General features: G+C 43.3%; 2 protein-coding genes across 2 annotated transcripts in view; one reads left to right on the forward strand and one right to left on the reverse strand.

Annotated features, from left to right (window-relative positions):
• The first annotated feature begins 137 nt into the window (after positions 1-137).
• Positions 138-7,905, forward strand: txndc5 (thioredoxin domain containing 5). Its single transcript, XM_079181653.1, has 10 exons — positions 138-351; positions 1,117-1,269; positions 1,690-1,795; positions 1,909-2,005; positions 2,814-2,929; positions 3,587-3,673; positions 4,002-4,160; positions 5,332-5,414; positions 5,547-5,676; positions 6,191-7,905. The coding sequence occupies exons 1-10, from the start codon at positions 167-169 to the stop codon at positions 6,311-6,313; spliced, it is 1,239 nt and encodes a 412-aa protein (XP_079037779.1). The 5' UTR covers positions 138-166; the 3' UTR covers positions 6,314-7,905.
• A 1,352-nt stretch (positions 7,906-9,257) lies between these two features.
• Positions 9,258-24,529, reverse strand: part of bmp6 (bone morphogenetic protein 6) — a 39,448-nt gene continuing 24,176 nt past the window's right edge. Inside the window, exons 2-7 of the mRNA XM_079181652.1 lie at positions 24,036-24,228; positions 20,945-21,093; positions 20,540-20,737; positions 11,444-11,520; positions 10,455-10,565; positions 9,258-9,461 (exon numbers count right to left, since the gene is read on the reverse strand). Of these exons, the coding sequence (XP_079037778.1) occupies positions 9,312-9,461; positions 10,455-10,565; positions 11,444-11,520; positions 20,540-20,737; positions 20,945-21,093; positions 24,036-24,228 (878 nt within the window). The 3' untranslated portion in view covers positions 9,258-9,311. The remainder of the gene's footprint in view (positions 9,462-10,454; positions 10,566-11,443; positions 11,521-20,539; positions 20,738-20,944; positions 21,094-24,035; positions 24,229-24,529) is intronic.

The raw sequence follows: 24,529 nt of genomic DNA on the forward strand, positions 1-24,529 counted from the left end.
ACATCCAGTTTGCATGCCCTGCTGCCTCAACAGCAATCCCCATATGCATGTCTCCCATCCACAGTGCACATTCCTTTAAACGGAGGCTGTCAGAGGGGCGTGTACGTTGAGAGTCGGTCTTTTCACTCCAGCAGGGACACTGTGCACCCACCGAGAGAGATTCACCATGGCCTCAGCACTGAATTGCACACCCTTTATGTTGTGTTTTATTTATTTTTCGTTACTGTTTACCAGTGTGTGTTGCGACTCTGACGCAGAAGAAGATGAACATGCCAAGCACACGTACACGGTGGAGATGTTCAACGAGGCGGTGCCCACTGCACCCCACTTTGTCATGTTTTACGCTCCATGGTAAGTGAACAGTTGGCTAGTGAACAAGTTGTTTTCCATACAACGTTGAACAAATGAATTGCAGTAACCTGTACAACCTTGTTTTTTTTTACACCGCCCTTACAATGGGGAAAAAGGTTTATAGAAAGTGGGATTAGAGCTAACCGGCAAGTTAGCAAACAGGCTAGTTAGCAGGCATGCTAGTCTGCTACCTAGCCCCGTCCTCCTGGACAGCCGGTGTGTTTAGCTTAGCCGCTAACTAGCATAGCCAAACATTTGGCAAACTGCACTTTACTGCAATTGTAGCACATTTCACAAGGGCCTCTGTGCTTGCAGTGCCAGTAACGGTAGTTCACTAGCCGTTGAAATGTAGTTGCAAACTTTGAACGTGGGAACTTAAACAAGTGCACAGCGTGTGGTGCTATGCTTATTAAGTTAGTGCAGAAATAGTCGGTCACAGCTCATAGTTGTAGTTTGGGAAGCCGTGCTTACGTGGCACGCACTGATTGACTCCTGTATAACGTTACATGTCGGCGGTTCCAAAAATGTGGTCCACGGACCTTCAGAGGTCCTTGAGGGGGTCTAAGGAGTACAGAAGAAGGCCTTTCAGAATGTAATGCCTCATAAACACCCCTCTGAGCCTTCATATCATCTTCATCACCTGGCCTGTAATACATGTAATTCCACATTTCCCTTGAAAGTTCAGATAAGTTGTATGTTTGTGTAAAAGCTTTAAGAATATCTTCTGTTGTACACTGACAGTATTTGTACCACTGTTGTGTCCAGGTGCGGCCATTGCCAGAGGCTACAGCCGGCGTGGAACGAACTGGCAGACAAATACAACAACGTGGAAGAGCCTCAGGTGTATGTGGTGAAAGTAGACTGCGTCCCGGACACCAAGTTCTGCTCCAATAACCACGGGGTTAGGGGCTACCCCACGTAAGTAACCCTCACACCAATTCTTGAATCCACCAATTCAAATGAATCCCTTTGGCATGCATTAGATCAGCCCGGATTTTGCACATTTTTTACATCAACAAAAAAAGGCTTTGCATGTAGGATAAAAAAACAACAAAGTCCTATTCATCACTGATTGACAGGGTGATACGTTGTACATTGGCTTGCATTAAGTTTAATATTCTGTCAGTATCTTAATGACATCCTCGAGGACGTTGACTGAATGCTGTACCTGCAAACACAGCAGTCACTGGTTAATGATTGACAGAAGCTTTATAACCGTCATTTAACAGGTCCTAGAGCTTGTAGTAATCAGAATAGTTAGTAGTTTCACTTTCTTGTGACACTTATGAGTCTTCCTTCAATTAAAAACTCTTTTTTTTGTGTGTGTGTTACATGTAGGCTGATGTTGTTTAAGCCAGACCAGGAGGCAGTCAAGTACCAGGGGCCCCGAGATCTGAAGTCTCTGGAGACCTGGATGTTAAAGTCAATCCAGGAGGAGCCTGCAGTGAGTTGTGTTCACGGTTCTAACAGCTCAAGTTTATGAAGCAGTGACTCTTACAGCACGAGAACGGTGATCTGTAAAGATGCCTGTTGTTGTTGTTGTTGTGTGTCCTCCAGGAACCAGAGAGTGAACAGGAGCCTCCTAAAGCCCCGGAGCCCAAACAGGGCATGTATGATCTGACCGCTCTCAACTTTAAGGCCCACATAGCCAAAGGTAACGATCTAGTAGAAAATATGCAGTTCAATGCTTCATGAACGCTCTGTTGTGCCACTTAACAGAAGCAGATGAATAGTTAACTTCATCCTGTGTGTTTGTGCAGCTGCATCCTGCCTGCAACAGATAACTTGTTTCTGTTTCGGGTCAAATTTTAAATATGCTTTCCGTTTTCAACCACACTAAGTAGTGTTTCTGGATCCCTCCTTAGAGAATGGAAACACTTCATTGCCTTGATTGACATAACTGACGTTTCAACACGAGCACCTGAGTCACAATCCACAGCGTCGGTCAACTCGAGCCAACTATATAACACTTGTCTGCTGCCTTCTCACGTTTCTGGACTTTCAGACAACGAACGCTAAAATAAACAGTGCTCGCGGTAATTGTCTCGTTGAAATTGTGTATTTTAAGCTCCGCTGAGGTTGAATGTTTTGGTTTTGAAGAAAAATAAATGATTTCTTGTTTGGAGAAGGAAAAAAAAGCAGGATATGACATACGCATGTTTATAGGTCCCGCCTTCACATCTTGGCAACAGAGCTCCAATAAAGGTTGTGTAATTGGTTGCGTACAACCTCTGTATAGGAGGTGTATATTTTCATTTTCGACAGGCTGGGCTGAGTTTGTTGTGGAATCGAAAGTATGAACACTTGCTCGGCCTCACCGTTGTACATACTTCTGTCCGTGTAGAAGTTGGTACACAATGCGCCGCGTTTTACTTTCTTACTCTTTGTATTTTCTTTTTCTTGACATTTTTTGCTGGTTATCCGCAGTTTATTTTTCTAATATGGTTCTCCTCTTGCTTCAGGCGCCCATTTCGTTAAATTCTTTGCCCCGTGGTGCGGGCACTGCAAAGCTATTGCCCCGACCTGGGAGCAGCTGGCCACCACCTTTGAGCACTCTGATGATGTCAAGATAGGAAAGGTGGGTTCTTCAGATCTTTCAGTCTCACAGGTTCATGATCAAACTACTTATAAATAGTAAAACAATAAAACACAAAGTATTTGTTTTTTAAATAATGACATTTTCTTTCCGCAGAAAAAAAGTTTGCTGCATTTTTCCTAATCCTACTATATGAGCTGCCTTTGTGACACACGTTTGATAAACTGTTATTAAAGTGCTCCACTTGCTCTCGTCCTCGTTACGAGACGTTACTTCACACTACCGGTGGGGATGTAACGGGCTGTTGTCAATCTGTGATCTGTACCGATCCCCCTCGCCGTTTCGGCACGCATGTGAGCCGCAGAGTACGTTTTTAAAACACCATAGATCACTACAGCAAAGTAGAAGGATAACCTTTAGAATTTTGAATGGTTTACACTGACTTCAGAGCGGTTGAAATCATTTTTTCTTTTGTGCTGATCTTATCTGTGACTCAAATCCGTGATCCGAGTCGTTTTATGATCCGTTGCACTCTTAACTACTGGCCCGACCGAACAGGATGCTGGTCGTATGAGAAGCTGCCTGTTTGCCTACTGTGTTATCAAACACACACACCTCTTATTCAAATTTACAGGCTCAGTATTTGCACTGATGTTTCATTCTAGTGTGATAACACATGCTCATATATTTCTGACCTAGGTGGACTGTACGCAGCAGTATGAGGCGTGCTCTGAGAACGGCGTTCGTGGGTATCCCACACTGCTCTTCTTCAACAACGGACAGAAGGTACGGAATCGTTTTTTCACTGCGTCACACTTTCCTTTCCGAAGAGTCTCTGCATGCACGGCCATTCGACACGTTTTGGCCGTTGCCTGCCTGCGTCTGACCTGCTGCCACTGCGGCTGTCATGTTCTTTCTCATCGACACCTTCGAAGATTTATTGCAAAATATAACAACCTCCGTGACATTACATTATACTGGGATGATTAAACGCATAAATATTAAAAACACTGACATGTTAATCACAACAGCCATCGTATGATTACATTGGCGCGATTTGGAGATCCGGGGTATTAATTTCAGTGTGTGTGTGTGTGTGTGTGTGTTTTTGTAGACGGATCAGTACAAAGGAAAAAGAGACCTGGACTCCTTCAAAGACTTTGTGGACAACCAACTGAAGGCTGCCGTCGCTCAGGAGCCGGAACAAGAACCGAGTGAGGAACAAAAAGCAAACGAGATCCCCGCTGACGAGCCAGCCGAAGAGGAGGTAAAGGTGGGTGTGAACGACAAAAAGGACGAAATGCCGTACACAATAAATATGTGCGACAGGTGTTCATCCATTCAGAATATGGTCAAAGCATATTTTAGCAACAATTCTTCAGTTCAGCTCTAGTGTGTTGGAGTTGTTTTGCCTGGCACATGGAAGGCTTTAGACACCTGAACATACTCATAAAACGGCTCGGACACGTTGCCACGTTCTCAATGCTTGGTGTCCAACCAAGCTGCAGAAGTGTTACAGCCCGTGTATTATGATTTGGGAATATTTGGGGAATCTGCTTTGCATGAGAAGCTGTAAATGGAGAGCGATCACTTTTATGTAAAGTACAATCACAGATGTTTCATTAGGGTGGACCAAACAAATTGTGTCCATCTTTAACCTGCACGTAAGTAAAGATCTCTGAGCTGAGCTCCCACTAAGTTTATTAGTAATTAGAGTTCGGCTGATGGATGCCAGCATTTCAGATTGGGATGCTGATGACAATGACGTCATCCTTAAGAATGTACAACAACAAAAGTGAAGCAATGATGAAAGGCTGTTTTTGTAAACCTGGATGCACCTTGGACACAACATCCTAGAGCAGGATAGAGTCCTCCGTGTTCCTTTGTGCTCTGGTGCTCTGAGTGTTGTTCATGTCAAAGGTTTGTGTTTAACGCTTAACACACAATACCGTACCGTACTATGACGTACTTTACTTTTATACATTTATTGACGTACTGTTTTTACTTATTACTTTTTGTCAACATACTATACTGTGACCTTTTTAAGACTTTCGACATTAAGACTTTTTAAGATTTTTCAACATATTATACTATGACTTTTTTTTTTACATACTAAACCAAGACATCTTTCAACTTACTGTACTATGACTTACATAATATACTATAACCTTTTACGACATGCTACACTATGACTTTTTTTAACATAGTATACCGTTATTGTAGTACGACTTCTTTCAATTACTTTTTTAAAATACTTTTTCAAAACACTTTACTATGACCTTTTTCGACTTATAATTTGATTTCCATAAACATATACTATGACCACATTTTTTCAAACTTTTTTTTAATCACCATATATGTGCGTATGGGTTCTCGGTCAGGTAATCAAAGGGATCCTCCCAATCAGCACCGTTTTAATATCCGATGTTCTGTCCTCTCCACAGTCCAGTGTGTTGGACCTCACAGAGACCAACTTTGACGAGAGCGTGGCAAAGGGCTTCACCTTCATCAAATTCTACGCTCCATGGTAAGATCGTCTTTTTATTTTTCTTCCCTCTTCAGCGTCCTGTTTCAAGTAACACCATCACTTTCAAATGCCTAAATACGTGTCGTCCCTTTAAGTGATGTCACTCCTGTGTAATCCTGCTGTCGACTGTAGGTGTGGCCACTGTAAGAACCTCGCTCCGACGTGGGAGGATCTTTCCAAGAAGGAGTTTTCCGGCCTCACTGACGTCAAGATAGCCAAAGTGGACTGCACCGTTGAGCGCACACTCTGCAACAAGTACTCTGTAAGTATGTGGGCGTCATCCACAATTTATACCTCAAGACGCCATCCGAAGAGAACACGCAGCCCTTTGATCTCCTCCTCTCACATACTCTTCTGTCAGCTGTTTAATTTCCTCAAGATTAAGTGTGTTTTACAGGATGTAATAAAGTGAAGATGGTTTTATTACGGCGCCATAAAGCAACAGAACTGCCACATACTTTAATTAGATGCTACACACTATAATCTAAACGCAGATTTAACAGTCATGGGTAAATAAATGTTAGGACACACGCACTCATCAGCTTTGATCATTAAGCCAACTTATCATTGTGTACAATGCGAGTTGTACTGCTTGCAGAATTCTTGCGGCAAAGGTCAACAGTTCAGTTTTCTTTATGACGTGAGTGATTTATTGATCAGGCGCCATTTATTTTAGTTTACTGGTAAATATTTTAACACTGCATAAGAATGAAATGGTTTTGTAGGATGACAAAGCACATGGATTGAGCTGCTGCTGTTCTTCCCTCTTTATTCAGGTCCGAGGTTACCCCTCCTTGATCCTCTTCAGGGCGGGGGAGCAGGGTGACGAGCATCACGGCGGGCGGGACCTCGAGAGCCTGCACAGCTTCGTGATGAGGCAGGCAAGAGACGAGCTGTAGAGTCAAGTCGGCGCTCAACTCTCCACCACTCTGCATATCTGGCCTGTAGGACACCACTCTCTCCCCTACAGTAGCCACACCTCTCTCTCTCTCTTTCTCTCCACTCGGGAGGCAGCCAATGACGGAATGATTCAGCGGAGTGTTTGTTTGGGATGTGAATATTCGTTGCTGTTGCCCAACCTTAAATCTCCTGAAATGGAGAATACTATCCTATTGGTTGGGTCTGCAAATGAAGTAATATGTCGGACAACCACTTTGCAAGCACTGCTCAATCAATCAGAACCAGAACTCCTCGCACAGATAAAAGGTCTATCATCAAACTGGTGGCACTCAAGGAAAGGTGCGCCAGTTTCTGCCTGTTGGATAAAAAGCATTTGTTTCTGATGAACTTCTTCTGTAGCCACTTTTTTTTTTTTTTTAAATGCTACATTTTGTACACGGGATCTGTTGTTAAATCACAAGCCATTAATGTTAAGGTACCGACACTCTAAAGTTTGTAAAGTTAGTGTCACCCAAATGTAAAGTTGAGTGTACTTTCTATCCATGCCAGTGATGGCCTATCAGGAAAACGCCCTGCAGACTAGAAGAAGTTGTGATGGAGGAATTATTATCACAGGTCTGATAATGGCACATACAGTTTTTTTCTTAATGACGATTTATATCTTTTGGAAAGAACCAGATACATTAGGTAAGCTTGGTATACTGAACATCTTACCCATTTTCTGACTCCTGTGATCTCAATCAGCCGTCCCTCTCGACTCCTTCTAGCTTTCAGGGTCTCTGGCCTGGACCACTTTGCCCCATATCTCCATTAGTGACCATCTGCTGCTACTGTTTTAATTTCATCTTCAAATGTAGTACAAATGGTGTGAATGTAAGGTTTTTGTGGTATACTGCTCAGGCCATGCCCAAAGGATTTGGGAACCAGTAAGTGGAGCAGGAAAGGACAGTTGGGTCACTCGGTGTTTAGAACCTTTTGCACTTTGTCATTCACAAGTCATCGTGATCTTTTCAAGGAAGTTAGGTTTCATCAGTGCTTACTCACAACCTTACTTCCGTTTTACATGTTTGTAACGATACTTGTGAAGGACTGAAACGGAACATTGGCCACAGCTCAGGCTTCAGGTGGGCTGACTAGCATCGTATCGCCCTTCTGACCACGATTGTGCTCTAGTCTTACCTTAGTGATGGAACCAGCTGCATCTTGAGTTTAATTGGTGTTTGAAGATTCAACAGTCACAGACCTGGTTCTAAGAGCACTTTCCTGTGACTGACTTCACCCACCTGTTAGGCCATGTCAATAACACTGCTGATGCTCTTTGACCCAGGTTATGTGACAAGTGTATGCTGCATGATGCAGGGCTCCTTTTTATTGTCTAACCCAGGTACACAAACAGACACAGCAGTTTTTTTTGTAGTCGGTAAAAGTTTTTATGGATAGCACATGGTCTAAGGAACTCCAGTGACAGAAGTATTTTTTTCCTTATGAGTCATGGGTTGTGCACTACCCATGGGTTTTGTACAAAAAAAGTGAATAATGGCAAGTTGTAACATGAGATTTCATAATAAAAATTTTCAAAAATAAGTTTGTATTTTCATTTCGTCCTTGCATCTGTCTGTTAATACGGTATGTGTTTTTTTCTTTTTTAATAAAAGGTGCAATAAATAAGCTGAGAATGTACAAGTATTTACAAAAAAAACAGACTAAACATGATCACAAATGTAAACAGCAGCTTACCAGAGGTATATTTTGTAATTTATGATTGGTTAGGCACGTAAGGTATTGATTCTTGTAGGTGTTAGTTAAACTCCATGTCATTCAAAGCTCACAGTAACATATTCAATTGGAAAGACGTTGCCCCTTGACACAGATCTCAACATAATTTTACCCTCGGGGTTGAAAAAGCAAAGGGCTAATTTCAGAACGCTAGCACAGACTCAGTTCTGCCGGCTGTTTTTGACTCTACATGTTTTTCCACAATCTCTTGATGGGTTGTCAGGGGTGGAAGCGTTTGTTAACTTTGCGTGTGCAGCAACATGGAAATGGCCATTTGCGGTATGTCGGAGGGATAAGGCTGTATTCTTCGGCTCTTTGGAGAAAAACATCAGTTTAGCCACAACATGCATCATGTTTAACCATCCTGGTGAATCGCAGCTCAGCGTGAGCCCGGCAAATATTGACACGGAGGGGATATTTGGAGCAGTGCGCTTCTAAAATAGCCTGCGGTCACTTTGGTTCAGTCCATATTATATTTTAGGAGGGCAAATATGGCTTTAAGAAGAAAATACATGAGGAAAGACTCCAATGTATCATTCATTTAGTATTAGATTGTTTGAGTTAACATTTGCACTGAAAAGGAAACTGTACTTTTCCATCTCTCTCAAACCATCTATACACTGTCAATCTGACCAGGTGATGTCACCGATTATTGTTGGTTTTCAATGCTGTGATAACTCCCCACGATCATGCGCTGTAGAGAAGCCGTTCATTCGTAATTATTCAAGCCCCCTCTGAGAACTGATCCACCATGTTAATTTGCGGGAGAGGAGAAGGAAAAGAAAGCAGCACTCTGACTGGCCCCACAACAGTTCAGGTTAGCCCTCTCCCTCTCAATTAGGGAGAAGGTGCAGTAGCCTCTTAGGTATTCATACACACACTTCCATAAACACATAATATACAAACTGAAACACTCCATCTTCTCCACACTCTCACACACACTCATTCATTCAGTTGCAGACCCATGAAGTGAAAACTCCACAGCTAATAGAGAAGGTGATTGACAACTTGGTGGCTCAACACTGTAGGGTGAAGTTGCCTATAACTGAACTATCCCAAGAATATTTGAATAGAACATGTCAACGATTCCTTGCAGGCTGAGGATTTGGACAGGAAGCTGCTGTCTAGTTGAGGTCAACATCACCCGGAAGTCACTTTTGCAGTTGCAGCCCTTTGCCAACCCAACTTCTAATCCGGCATTATTAGCCGTCGATATCGGTGTCAGTGGCAGCCGCAAGCCCGTACCACCATGTTCTTGTATTTCTTCAGTATGACGTTGGAGTTGTCATCAAAGTAGAGCACTGAGATGGCGTGGAGCTTGGTGGGGGCACAGCATGGCTTTGGTACGTTCTCTGGGTTCATCAGGTGCACCTGAAAATCAAAAGAAATGCTTTAAACCTCTATAGGCGTCAATCCAAAAAAGTCAATAGTATAGTAAGTCGAAAAACTCATAAAAAAGTCAGAGTATAGTAGATCAAAAAAAGTAAACATACTAACTTTTTTCAACAATTTACACCATAACTAAAAAGAAAAAAAGTCATAATTTTTTTATATGTGGTCATATTCTAGTATGCCATAAAAAAAGCAATAGAAAATGTCAATAAAAAACAGTTTTAGAAGATGTCATAAAAAGTAATCAGTATGTCTTAAAATTAAATTATATAGTATCTCATAAGAATTGATGTCATAAAAGTCATGAAAAAAAATATAGTATGTCATAAAAAGTCAGTATAGTAAGCAATAAAATAGTAATGAGTGCCATAAAAAAAATCATATTATAGAATCTGATAACAAATGTCATTGAATAGTATGCCATAAACTAGAATTACCACCTCGCGGTTTCATGCCTGCGCCAAACAGTCAAGTTGGAATTTACATCTATGTCCGTCCAAAATGTCATGACTTAATTTGATCCTATCACACATCTGTGTAAAATTGTCTTAATTAGCATATGTATTTCTGAGTTATGGCCAAAGACGTGCTTTGTGTTGTGACAGTGACTTTGACCTTTGACCACCAAATTCTAAATAATTCGTCATTGAGTCCAGGAGGATGTTTGTGCTAAATTTGAAGAAATTCCCTCCAGGCGTTCCTGAGATATCGCCTCCACGAGAATGGACCAGACGTACGGACGTACAACCCGAAAATATAATTTATGGGACATAAAAGCACATTTTTAAAAAAGGTTTACAATACATTCCTATAAACAGAGTTGCAGACACTTTAATGCCATTTCTACTACGCTCCTAGATCCCTCAGGAACCATCATAAAAAACATGGCAGGGAGGGTTGAGTTAAACCCAAAACTCCTACACTGCTTTTAAAATACACTGAGCATGGAGCACTTCCGTGTGTAGGCCTTACCAGTGTCTGAACAATGGCGTGGTTGGTGGCGTTCATGTGGGCATTAAGGGGGAAGGAGCACTCTCCATCACAGTAGTTGGCTGCGTAGCCTTCAGGGGCAATGATCCAGTCCTTAGAGAAACACATGGCAGTAAGTTTTAAAAGCAGCACAGTCAGAGCAGATGACACTGATCAAATCAAAGTCATTAAAACATACTAATATATTAATGCCTAGTCAGAGAGGTACGTACTGAAACACTAAAAAGGTCAGGGGCGGTCAGAGGTAAACGACTCAATAAGAAACTGTTGCAAGTCGATGTCACATTCATTTTATGAAGGTCGGTAGTCCTTGACCTGTTACAGAGGCCCACCTGACTCCCGTCGGCCCGTCTTTGAGGACGTCCCTGCTCAAACACTCCGGTCTGTGGAATCGCTCACGGAAGCAATACTCTCCTCCTTCCTTTCCTTCCTTTCCTTCCTCGCTGCGTCTTACTGTTTTGCTCTGACAAATTCTCTGCATGTTTTACCTCTTTCTTACTTGTTTTTTTGTGTTTCTCTCCGGTGCAACTTCCTGTCTGTGTTAATAATCTCTCTGTATTTCTCTTCTATGTCTGTCCCCCTCATTCTGTCCAGAGTGTGTGTGTGTCCACGTGCGTGTACGTGCTCGTGTGCGCACTCGTGTGCTTGTCTGGGTGTGTGTGTGTTTGAGATAGAGACACAGAAAGTGCTGGCAGTCTCCCTCTAGATGTCAGTGCTGTGTTAACAGCTTGTTGGGAAGGATGTACACAACTCTGCCCTTCTCTTTCTTCCTCAGTCTTTCTCCTCGTAAACACACACACACACACTCACTCATATGAGACATATGAGATTTATTTTGTTAGCCTCTTGAATATATTTACATCAGTACGGTACCTTAAGCGGCATTAAGGATCACTACCACCGTACCCTGTTCATCACACGCGTGTATGCGAACTTGTTTGGATGTATTAAATAAGAAAACGTTTGGCTACCTGCCAGCCCAGCTCTCTGAAGCTGACGTAGAGCTCGTGTCTTCTGCATGCCGTCTTCTGATCGCTGCTGTTGTAATCTGCAACAGAACAAGAGAAATCATCAGGAAATCGCATCTTGCACACAAACTTCATAGTTCCCCCTCAATAAAAGAGTATAATTAGACCTGTTGTGAATTAGTAACACCTATATTATGTTGTTCATATATTTCTAGTTGCCCCAACATGGTGATGGGATGGCCACGGTAAAGCTAAAAACCCTTCCCTGGGTAAATTGTTCCCAATTAAAGCTTATGAAAGTGACTCATGACATTCAGAATCTGAGAGCAGAACGACAACACAATACGCCTCATGTAATGCACTGGGTGGAGACGCATGTGAGGGCGTAGACCACAGCGCAGGCACAAACGCTGAGCACAGCGGTCACCGAACCGTACGTGCTTCACATGCATCTGCTGTTTAATGAGTTTGAGCGCGGGCCTAATTGAATTCATCAAATGCTGCTCGGGTGCGAGCGCGAGTGGTGACACAGTGACAACCGTGTTTACAGACTCTCCTGCCCTGCAGTTTGTTCCTAATTATCTCTGTTCCATTCTGCAGCGGCGGGGCAGACGGCCACAGACCGTCCCAGGTATAAGGTTTACTTTTCACAGTCGAGGAGGTCATCGCTGGCATCGGTCGCCACGCTGAGGTCAAGACGGTGACACCGACTTTCCACTGACGTCCTCCTGCTCACACTCTCCGTCTCGCCTCATTGATTTTATTGTTGCGATTTCTTTTTTTTTTCACAAACCACCCAGAGAAAGACAATGAAAGGGGGGAAAATGGTACTGGTGAGAGTCCTGTCTGAACGCATAAGCAAACTAAGCTTGGCTTCTTGGTGGCCACACAGCGCCTTAAGCAACACTTCAGCTTTCAGCCTGCAAGTGATTTTAATTGTAGTCGGTTGTTGGTCTGCATATTCTCACATTGCAAAGTTAATTATAAAAATGTTAACCAACTGTTTTGACTGAAAACCTTCAAGTGGTTGACTATTTTAGTTGTTTTTTGGGTGTCGCTTGTCATTAGGGTTACAATACTGGTTTCCGATTCCATCTTTAGCCGAGAAGAGTTAGTGCTGAAGATATTTAGGCTACAATAACTTCACACATTGCAAGATTTTTTTTTTTTTTTTACAGCTTTGAGGTTATCTGCAACTGGCTCTCACATTCAACACTGTCATTTACTAGTTCTTCAGATTTGCTCATTGCATGGTCAGCCTGTTTGGTGGAGCCACTTATCCTGTCAAGCTATGCAAACATGGCTATTTGCTTCGCATGAGGCAAAAGAGAGGATCTGTTTGACGACAGAAATGCACATTTACAAGAAACAATTACCATATAATATATATATATACGTGTGTGTGTGTGTGTGTGTGTGTGTGTGTGTGTGTCTCAGAGAAAAAGAGAGCGAGTGAGTCAGTCTGCAGACGAGGATTTGTCACTCAGTCACAGCCACTCACCTCACCAACTCACCAACAGCAGACTTGTTTAGTCAGCTGGAGTTGGAGAAAGAGCGACACACGCACACGCACACACACACACACACACACAACACACACACACCATATATACAAACACACTTCAATTATGTCAGGGTCATTGATGTTGGGTCCTTACATCTCTACATCTATCATTCATTACCATTGGCACTTACTGAACATACACAAATACACACACACACACACGCGCGCTCACAGATGACCTGATGTTTATCTGTTTAACAGCCAAATTCACTTAGCCGCTCATTGAAGAGTTGTAATTTAAATTCGCCAGCGCTAGTTGCATTAAGATTTCATCATCAAATCAGTTTTCATTTTGAACAGACGCGCTGACCGCACTGCCCAGACTTGTGACTGTGTGTGTTTTAGCTGGACTCGTCTCAAATAAGAATAGCAGACAGACAGGGGGAGAGAGGGAGGGAGGGAGGGAGAGAGAGAGAGAGAGAGAGAGAGAGCAAGTTGGATTTGTCACTTGCATTCATCACAGCTTGAAATAAATGAGAAAGAGAAGAGAGACAGAAGAGCATGACGCAGTCTTGGGCTTCAGTTTCTACCATCTGAAGGGGAAAATGTGCAGGTGATCTAATGACAATAGTTTCTTCTTATTGCAACAGAACATGAATATGTCATCCGATTAGACGGGTTCATTCTGTAAGAGACGGGAAACGAGAGGTGACGCTGGTCATGAGGGACGGCTGCGAGGTGAGGTCAAATGGGCATCAAATACAGTCAGGTGTTTCCCCAGTTTACGGTTCCTTCCTTTCCAATAGGAAGGGCAGTTCACCGGGTGTCTGCTAATGTGGAAATACAGAGTTATATATGTGTGTGTGTGTGCGTTTGTGTGTGTGTGCGTTTGCTGTGCATTCAGGCACACATGCTTGGCTCCGGGTGTGTCCAGATGATACACATGGATACCGGGTCACGTGCACTAGTCCTGCCTCCCAGTGGACTGACTGGTCTGCCAGAGTCTTCAACAGCAGACATTCTATATGAGGACCTTCACAAATGAGGGAACAGGCTGGTTCTAGACCAGCTGCTGTAAGATTGTACAGATATTTCCTACAATTATTAGAATAAAAAAAAAAAAATACACTATGTGTTTATGTACAGGAAACACCCAAGGACAGAGGAAAAGGGACATTGGAAGAACTAATCCGATTGGCTTAGTTACTTGGCTGACCTGGTATGAACCTGAGGTGGTGTTTATAGAAAGAGGGATTGACATATTTCAGTATTATAGTAGGGAAGGGCTTTACACAGTTCACACAGTTAATGTGTAGAGATTTATGAGGCCGGTTTGGAATATGGATCACACGGGTTTTATGAACTTTGGGCTCGCTATTTCTATGCCAGTCGACATGTCGCTGTAAATACCTGTATTACACTACAATACTGTGCTTCCAAACACTGACAATGCACAGGCTCAAACTGCACACACCTTTTTAGTACACACACACACACACACACACACACACACTCACAGAGACCCCGTGCTCCTTCATCCAGGTTTACTTTATGGTGTGTGACATTGAGCTTTGGGTCAAATCACAGCCCAGATCGGAGGGTGAATGAAGCTGCCTGCACGCTAGTCTGACTTCTACACCCGTAGCCATTAATATAGTTCCTCGTGGGGTTTCTATGGTGGCAGGCAGGGTGGCAAAATCAGATTATCTCATTGGATTTCTGTCTTTAGACTCCAGTCTGCACACAGCTCCTTGCCATGAATTACATTTGAGTGCTAACACATGCACATGGTTGGATAGCTGAGATATTGATGTATTATCAGCTGATATAATTCCTGTGAGAGTTATATCATATTGAATGGAATGTGGATATCAACACATTAAAAGAATGTCTCGCTTTGCCATATGCTCTTCAGCACAAGGTATAATATTTAGCAACTTATTCCCTTATCCCCACTCTCTCTCACTCACACACACAAAACAGATTTTCCTTGCACCTTGTGGCCTTCAAAGCCATGTGCATTTACAGTCTGTGGGGCTCTTTAAGAGGAATAAAGCTGATATTTACTGTGGGCTTTCATTGAGTGTAAAGGCCCAGATTTGTGGTGCCCATAAACCACATCTCCCCTTCCTGCCTGTAAAAAGTTAATGCCACACAGCTACCGCTGAGCTCCTGCTCCCATGAGGCTTCATTCATTTATTTTTCCTTTCCTGGACAGAAGGCAGAGGTGGGAAGAAGAACGAGGACAAAAACGTACTCTACATATTACTATTACTATTACTATAATTAAAAGTCTGTGCTTACCACACTTAATTGTGTATTTGCGAGTATATCAGTAAGTTCTAGGAGGTCTGCACAAATAAAATATAGCATCATTCAGATGGTTTTATGACCCTTATTCATTAAAAGATTGACATTTTGGAAAATAAGCTTGTTCGATACCATTCTTGTGTCTTTAGGCTAGATATTTCATTCAAGAAATCAAAGAGTAAAAACCATATGTTGTGGCTTTTACGCTAAACTAACCAGCTGCTGGCTGTAGCTTCATGATTAAAGGACAGACATGAGTGGTATCAAACTTATGTAACTCTGGACAAGAAAGTGAATGAGCATATTTCCAAAAACATCAAACAATTCCTTTAAGAATCGGCAGCACATGAAGAACCAAACAGTGACTTTTAATTCCACCTGCCTCTTGCATAGCTGTCAGGATCAAATATTTGAATATCAAATGGAAGCAGGATTTCCTTTTTACTGACATGGCAATGTGCACGGAGCCAGAGGAACTGAGCTGCACTCCCATATTACAGCAGCTTACCTCAGTGTTTTACCTGGAAGTGTTTTTCTGTGAGCAGACAAGCGTCCGTTTGACCATGTGACACTAAAACTCTCCACTAAAGCCAATTCATATTGAATTCATTGAGGCGGGGCAGCGACTGCCGGTTTCCCCACCCTGTGTATTCAATAGCAGGGGAAACACTGCTCCTTACTGAGCACAAGCACTGTAGCTCTTTAACACTGAGACGTTCAATATCATGTGCTGGGCTGATATTAACCTCTCACTACACTACCTGCCATTCATTAAGGCCCCAAAACACTTTCACCAGCACCTACGTGAGGAGGAAAAAAAGCTAGAAGTTACATGACATGTTGTTCCAAAAGTACAAGAATTAAATGGTGCCAATTCAGACTTTATAGTCAGGGTGTTTGGTCTCAGAAGTATGTGCGTGTCTGTGTGTGTGTTAAAATGTCATTTCAACGCCACAATCTCGCTGTAACTCTATAGTTCGCTGCAGCAATTTCTCAAATCAAGAGTGGGAAAAGATTGCAGCTTTTACAGTATCAATTACATGAAGCCCCGCAGAGGTGGTGGTGACAGAAAACGTGGGTTGTATAGGCCCAATGTTTAAGATAGAATCTGGGTCACTAACCCAGAAGGAGGAAGGCGAGAGTCCCGACGGCCTCATTCCTTCCTGAAAGGAGAGAGGCCATGAACAGCGACATGAAAGGAGAATGTCACTGTTGTCCCTGACGTCTCTCCTCTCTTTTCCCCCCCTCCCACCAACCACTACTACTGAAGTTTATCTTTCTTCCTGTCTTTCATCACAGAGGTTATTAAACCCTGCGAGGGAGCTCCGCCATGTCTAATTACTCCAACGGTAAACAAAAGGAGGTCGGGGTGGGGAGGGAGCGAGGAGAATGAGGAGGTGGAGGGAGGAGAGGAGAGACAGATGAAAAAACACGGCTGGCGCGGCGCCGTGTTATTATAATTCCTTAAGCGATACTGTTAGCGCGGTCAGTCTTTTAGCTGTGCAGCTAATGACTGGCTAGGCCTAATTACAGGCCGCCTTTGCAGCCGGGACGTGATATTCCTTCCCCGGATGGTTGTTAACTTCCCCCACAGCCAAAGCCCAACCCGACTCCCATTACCTTCCCGGCCTTCTTCGCCCACAAAACCCCAAATTACCTTTAAAGGTGTTGTATTGTTTTTTTGGCAAGGTACACACAGCAGCATTTTCCACAGCGCACACATCAGGCACACCCAGAGGGGGCGGAAGCATCATGCTGACAGAACTATTCATACATCCAATGCATAAGTCCGAATTTAAGAGAAAATTTAAACTAAACTAAAAAGACCAATATGCTCAATAATTAAGAAAACAAGACAGTAGTCTCCCTGGTCTGCAAATTGTCTGCTTTCGTGACTGGAATGTGAAAAACAAAGATGGCTTATCACACCATTATCTCAAGACTTGATAGATTTCATTTGGCTGAATTTGTCCAAGTTTGTCATCTGGAAGACATTTAATATCACATGTCATTTTAAATCCAGCACGCTAAAAATGTGAAAATGAGGAAATAACAAGGCCTCACAGGGAGTACAGTAGGGAAAGTTTCATAGTTTTTGTTTTTATATCCTTAGCAGACTGAGAGAGGCATTTCAGTAATTTATGACAAAGCAAAGCAGCACAGCCAAATGTATAAAATGAAAATTGACAAAAAGTATGTCCCACGCTGTCAGTTGAACTTCAAATGAGGACACAATGTTACCAGACTGATACAAAAGATGCAGTAATATCCGTGCAGTGGTCAACCACACAGGTCAGGAGTGTGCAATGTGGGCAGAGGAGGGAAACTATTTTTAGAAAGCACACAGAGCAAAGTAACTCATGCGGAAAAGGCCTCTATGTGGAAGTCAGTGCACAGGAGAGCAATTAAAAACAAACACATTGCTGCCTTCCGGCCTTAGATGTCGTGTTTTTTTTAGGGGAAAAAAAAAGTATCACGGTGAATTATTGGGGGAAATACTCCTTTAAGTTGGCGCCGTGGTGGCCTGAACTGATGTACTGTAGCGCTGCGCCAAACAGAAACTGGGGGCACAACGTCCACATTTTGTTTCTCCCCATGAGCGCCGCCACAAGACGGATGCTCTCCCCATCCATCCTGTCCTCCTCCCCGTCTCTGGAGTGAGCGATGCGGTATTGAAACCATATGCCCTCCTGAATTCCTCACGGATCCTCCCATCCCGTCCAATCCCAGCAGTCCTCGGCTGGCCGCGGACACTCGGCTGTCGCGAGGGGGGCCTCCCCGCTTCCTGTGTAGGATCTAAATATTTACACTCCCCGCCGTTCCCGAGTGGCGAGGCGGAGAGGTCTTGATGTTTTGGGTTATGTAAAGTCCAATCCTCCAGGACGCCTATTTAACAGTTTGTCCTTGTTAGAGCGAAGAAAGTTTTCTGATAAAGTCTGGGTCACATAAGCAGGCTCCGGCCGACCTACTGCAACTTTGTCACAATTTGCTTATAAAAGTCAGATACGGTCTATTAGTGTTTTACTACTTCTTTAATTATGAATTGACAAACATATTCCTTTAATGAAATAGAGCAGAGAGGCCATTCGTTACAGAAAACGCTAACCCGCATTGTGAGCACATGGTGTGCCTCTTAGCCTTCTGTTTCACTAGTGCACCCCAGTATCAGTATCATCTTCAAGGCATCTGGACTTAAAGTCTTAAGACATCTCAAGCCAAAGACAACCGGGTAGGACAGAGAACACGTCTGCAAAACTGAACATGTGGTAGGCTACACTCTGACTGTCCTGTAGCATAACAAATGATGAGTCTTTGTTCTCTGTTTTGTCAGCCAAAGCTTTCATCTAATGCAATTACTGAGAAAAAGCCCTGCAGGAACTTTACTCACAACCTGTTGTGTTAACAGCAGCGCACAGTAACCTACTGAGAAAGTGAAGGAGATGCACTGGACAAACAGGACACAGAGCCAAAGAAATCTCAGCGAGGGTTTTTCAGAGTATTAATGAGAACAAACCCAACTTGTCCCACAAATACGTCTGTACGCCACACAGATGGTAGAGCCATTTCACAGGGGGAGCAAGAGAAGCAAAGCAAAGGTAAATCGCTTCCCAGGTAGCCAGCCAAGTGGGGCCCGTCTACAGCTGTGTCAGTGCACTAAAGCTGTGTTCTGGCACCAGAGAACCAAATGTGAGCCGCCTCTGGCCCAGATTTAGGCGGGTTTTTAAGGTGCAGGCTTGAGCCGTTTTGGGCTGAGAATCAGTTTGAATTAGTGGCTAATTTAGGACAAGTATACTTAGGCTGATTATCGACATGATTTATCACAAGTCGCACTGGAGACCGGCAAGCTGGTGTGCACAGCTTAGGCTACCGTTTGGTCAAGCAATTTCGGCGACCTGAAGCTCAGCAGACACACAGCCCTGTGGGATGTTTAGAGACAGCAATACTGTGTGCTTTGTAGCCTATGATACAGAATCTAACTTACATATATTTCTTTAAGTTTACCTCGGTTTTAGAGACATAAATCCATAGTAGACTATACAAATTCAGTATGTTCTGACTAAATAAAGAGATACAAGTTATATAATGCTATGATCCTTCAGACGAATTTAGCAATTTATGTCCAATGGCAATGTTCAGTGCCCATGCAGGAAGCAGCGTGCTTTAGCCGCCAGACCTTAATCACACTTTATCTGTATTTTTTTATTTTCAATCTTTCCATAATAATCTTTCCATTGTTTTAACTATACAGTAGCTGCCATGCGCAGATGTTGTAGAAAGCAAGCCTTTTAGAAAAACATTGAGCAGAGGCATAAGAAAACTTGTAATATATTAACACTTAGAAATATCACTAACACTTGGAGGTATATTATTTAGGGCTGCATACGCAGCAGAGTCAAAGCTTTGAGCCACGAAGGCTTAATATTAACACAAATTAGCCAAGGATCAGACGGCTATTAACAGCAGGCTCCCTGAGCACTCGCTTCGTGTACTGCACTATAGTCACACAATGAAGCCTCACAGGAGCAGCTTAGCCGTAAGCGCTGTAAAGTCTGGCCAGAATCACGCAGCAGGTGAAAGGTGGGCGGGATTAGGGTTTGATTTAATTTGAAAAGCTTGCAGAGTTCACAACATGAGGCTTATACCTGCTCATTACATCATACTGCTGAGTAGGAAGAGAAGCGGGGAGGACTAATGAGGAGGTTCAGAGGATGAGGTCAACTGTCGCGATGCATTCGCCGTGGATATTCATTTTTCTACTATTCAGTAGTATTTCTATTCAGTCAGTCTCAGAAATCTTCTCTTCTTGTTACTCTATACTCTCCCTCACAGCATCTATATGTATCTCATACTCCATCCAACTCTTGAGCTCAACTCTTCTGGAGAGGTGCCACAGAAACCCTGTTCGTAAATAAAACATTGTATATATAGCTCTGAAAAACACTATATTCACTGCTCACTATGCAGGTCTCAGGATACACTGCATCCATACAGAGAGACTGCAGTAAAAACAGATTTTGGACTTCATCCCTATGCTGGGACATTCATGTGATGCGGGCTGATTAGAGAGAGCTCCGGATGAAGTCAGGTCCAATTCATCAAGCGTCTCAAAGAGGAACACTTCAAACACATGCTACACATCCACGGATCTCAACAGGTTAGGCCTCAGTTACGGCTGTGGTGAGGTTGGATTGAGGTCAGCTCTGCGTCTGATTGAGTTCACGGTTGTATTGTTTGACGAGGCCAGTTTGAGGTTCAGTGTTTCATGTAGCGGACGTCAGACTGACCTGCTGGGCCTAGCCCTCTGGACCCGTCCTGTGGCTGCGTGGACCGGTTGCGGTTCTGCTGGCGACGTTTTCCGCCAGTGGAGCGGGCGGTGCGGATGTGCACTTCGTTGACTTTGAAGAACGCCACCATGAAAGGCTGCTTCTCCAGCGCACCGTCACGTCCGATGAGCCCCGCCTCCTTGGAGCTGATGCTCTGCCCTGTTTCAGAAGACGCGGCGCTTAAAAACTTCACAAGGCAAAATGTACTAAAATGATCGCGATTTACTATAAGTTGCCTAAAGACTCTGTTGTCAGTTATGCTTATTTTGTTGACCACAGAAAGTGACTAAATTTAAAGTTTCTTTTAACTATTATGTTGTGAGATTGTGTGTGACACAAAAGCGTATACACAATGAAATCTCTTACCGCTGCTGGTCTCCACGCTGACCTGCAGGCCCAGATTGTGTGCCGGGCTCATCACCCACAGGTTGCTGGTGGCAGTGATGTCAAACTCCAGCCAGCCCTCCTCAGACGCCCACAGCCTGCGAGACTCCAGCAGGAAGAGGTCTGCCTCTCTGGGAGCACATGGGAGAGGACACACACAAATAAATAGATCATAGATTATGATATAGATATGTTTGTGACGGTGTGGGTGAAGCTGATTAGCCAAGGAAACATTTTCAGTTTTGGGTGCATTTTGCAACAGCTTTCTTCTAATGAAAAAGATGATGGGAAGGAGAGAAATAAGCATTTGACTATCAAGCAGATGTAGTCAAAGCACTCTAAGTGAACTAGTGTGTCTGATTATGCAAGGTGCCCTTTAAGGGCTAGTTAGTACGCGTGTCAGCTTTTTGCCGACCAGGGTTTTAAGTTCTTTGAGGTTTTTCAGACCTGAGAGGGCAACTATCAAACTGTGCCGTAGTCATCGAAAAGGCTTACTTAAACTATGAATATTAACAACATTTTAGAATAAAAGATGGAGCCAACAAAAGATCTCCAAAAGATATAAGAAGAGTACATGAAACAAAGAGAGGGGAAAACTAATGTTGGAAAAATGACTGTAACACAACATTCAGGGTCGAATGGGCTTGACTCTAATAATTATACGCTGTATAGTTGTTGCTACATTGTATTTGTTCTTCTTCTTTAGTCAATCAATCTACAGCATAAAATACAGAGGTACGGTACAGTGCCATCATACTGTAGCTCAGACTGATCTACCTCTTTAAGAAACCAAGGGAAACACAGGAGCTGGTGGTTTGTGTCAGGGTAACAGTATCATAACAAAATGACAGAAAGATGAATCGCTGCACTTAATAGAAAAGGCTGTGATACACTGTATTGTACTCCACTGTAGGTCTGACCCTACAGTCTACCTCTCCGAGGCACAGGGAAAAAAGGAAGGCATTAAATCTTTGGTATCAGGCTACAGGTATGTTTATATAATTTACTATAATGTGTGAATGAAATCAGGCTGCAGAATGAAATAACGTGTCAAACATGGGAAGCAAAAAAAAAAAGACCCACGTAATACAACCGAGGAGGAATTAATGAAAAGAGAGCAAAGGAGTTGTAAAGAAAAGACAGAGTGTGAGTGATAAGAGGGCCTGTCCTCCCACCATCCCATTACAGTGGTAATGACACAGCGTCGGGTCTGTCGGACCGTCCTCCAGAGCCGACATCAAAGACTCACAATCATCCAGGTGTTCGGAGAATGCCCCTGCAGTCATGCATCAGAGGCCCCTCTTTATTGGTCATTAATGAGAGTGTTTCTGACAGTTTCCGTATTAGCCTATATTTCCCTCTCACACACACACTCCACCCTTTTGCTAAGTTCACGCGTTGCCAGTGTACCGATGTTTCCACCTCGCCGTCACAGCCGCCGTTTCGGCTGACGAAGGATGGCAGGGGGTCCATCAGAGAGCCGCCTGCGGGGCGAAGGCTACTGAGGGCCTTCTGTAAAACTTCTTATTGACTGACTGCTTAAATGAACTGGAATAATAAGGTGAAAGGTGATTTTTTTTTTTTTTTTTACTACAATAAATCTCCTTTATAAGTCTTGTCAGTGAATGTTGTTAAAAATGTAGCGCAAGGTGGGAGAGCGAAGCACACAGCTGGCCTGGTTACTGCATGTGCTTTCATCTTTTGAACTGCTGAAAGGGCATATTTGTAAGATTGTAAAAAGCAATATGTAATTCAGATATCTGGATGAGAAGGATGCAGAGGTGTTTAGTACAAGAAGGAGGTTTACATGCCAGTGTAGCTCAGCAGCATTTTAAGAATCAGAGTAAAGGCCATATTACGGTTAAATACTTGTAAATGGGAAACAGGAATGAAATCATCTCGTTAGATACAGTATAATAGCTAGTAAAAATGCAGCTGGATGGGTTTGGGTCAGTAAAAAAACAGCCTTTGCAGCAACCTGCCCTTTCTCAATACGATGTCAGGCTTGCCACATTTCTGGCATTGTAGTCTCTCACATTCCTTGCTTGCCGTTAGCGAAACCGCCCCAATCAAATGAAAAGTACAAAGGGTGTTGGGATAATTAAGCGCTCTATCATTACGGCTAAGACTCAAAACAGGAGTCAGGTTTTTACGGGAAGGAAGGCACGAGAAAGTTAATAGGCTCCCCACTGATTGGGCGATTACATAGGAACAGTTTTGCAAAAGGCAGAAAATGGGGAATACAACAACAACAACAGAGTCAACAGCATATAAACCACCAAACCTCAGACGTCACGCGACATTCGGCACTGAAGACGATGAAGAAAGGAATGGAAAATGAGAACAGTTGCAACTATAATGTTCTTTCGACATTACTGGTTATGTCAGTGGATGCATGTTACCTACAAAACACACAAACACATCGGGACCAAACCTTTCTCCACCTGATAGCACACCATCAGGGCTGTAATTTTCTTCAAGGTAGAAACCTGTCCTACAATAATACAGAAATTGGAGATATATGGGCCCTTTAATCTCCAAATATCTCCAAAAATAAAGGGATTTGGATTTTCAGGAATTCTCTCCTTGTTGGAGTTCTCGCTGGGCGGGCTTGATAAAACACAAATATCATTCAGAAATCTGACTGGATGTTTATCTGCCCCAGCAGATGTAATGTAAATGTTTGGCATGTATTTGCTGCGCTCATTTGGGGGACGGGGGGGATTTTGAAGCTGTGCTATTTCTGTAAGACTTGGTTTTGCTTGATTTTACAATATAAACAGGGCAAGGGGAGCCAGAGTGTGTGTAACACACGGGGAGGATGACAGAGAGAAACACACATGGAGAGGCAACTAAATCGTAGTCTTCACCTGTTTGTCTCCAGAAAAGGTCAACGGAGCATGCTTGCTATTTTCAGGACCACCCTCTTTTTCCTGACTTGTTGATTCCCAGTGCAATCACAGTGCAACCCCTCTGCAAACCTACCAGACCCTGCATATCTCACTTGCAGGGTTTTAAACCAGTTATTTTCCTGTCAAAAGCGTTTCACTATGTGTGTGTGTGTGTGTGTTACCTGTTAGGATGCTCCTTGACCACCTGGTAGACTTTGAGTAGGAAGGTGTCATTGCGGAAGGCGCGGCTCACACACTCCTTGTAGAGGCGAAACTCTGCTGCGGTGACGGCCTCGCCCTCTGGGATCTGTGAGAGGTTGAACTTAAACTCCTTGTGGTGACGCCGCTGCGGAGAGAGCTCCCTGTCGTACTCCACTGTGGGACGGAAACACACGCACACACACACACACACATAGGATTAAATCATTGTGCACAAAGAGAAAGAGACAGTAAAGATAATATAGAGAGACAAGTGGGAAAACTTTACTCTCTCTGCATGAAGTTAAATACTGGAATGCAAGTTTCCTGCTCCTGCTCTTCGGAAGAAATCATGGTTTCAATTGATGCGTCAACTATATTATTTTCCTATGGTCAGCATTGTCTTTTCTGACCTTTAATGTCCTTTCAGTGGCTTGTCTCAGGATTATCATGCATTCTCTACAAATAGGATCAAATT

The sequence above is a fragment of the Pholis gunnellus genome, assembly GCF_910591455.1.
Source record: "Pholis gunnellus genome assembly, chromosome: 20".
NCBI lineage: Eukaryota > Metazoa > Chordata > Actinopteri > Perciformes > Pholidae > Pholis > Pholis gunnellus.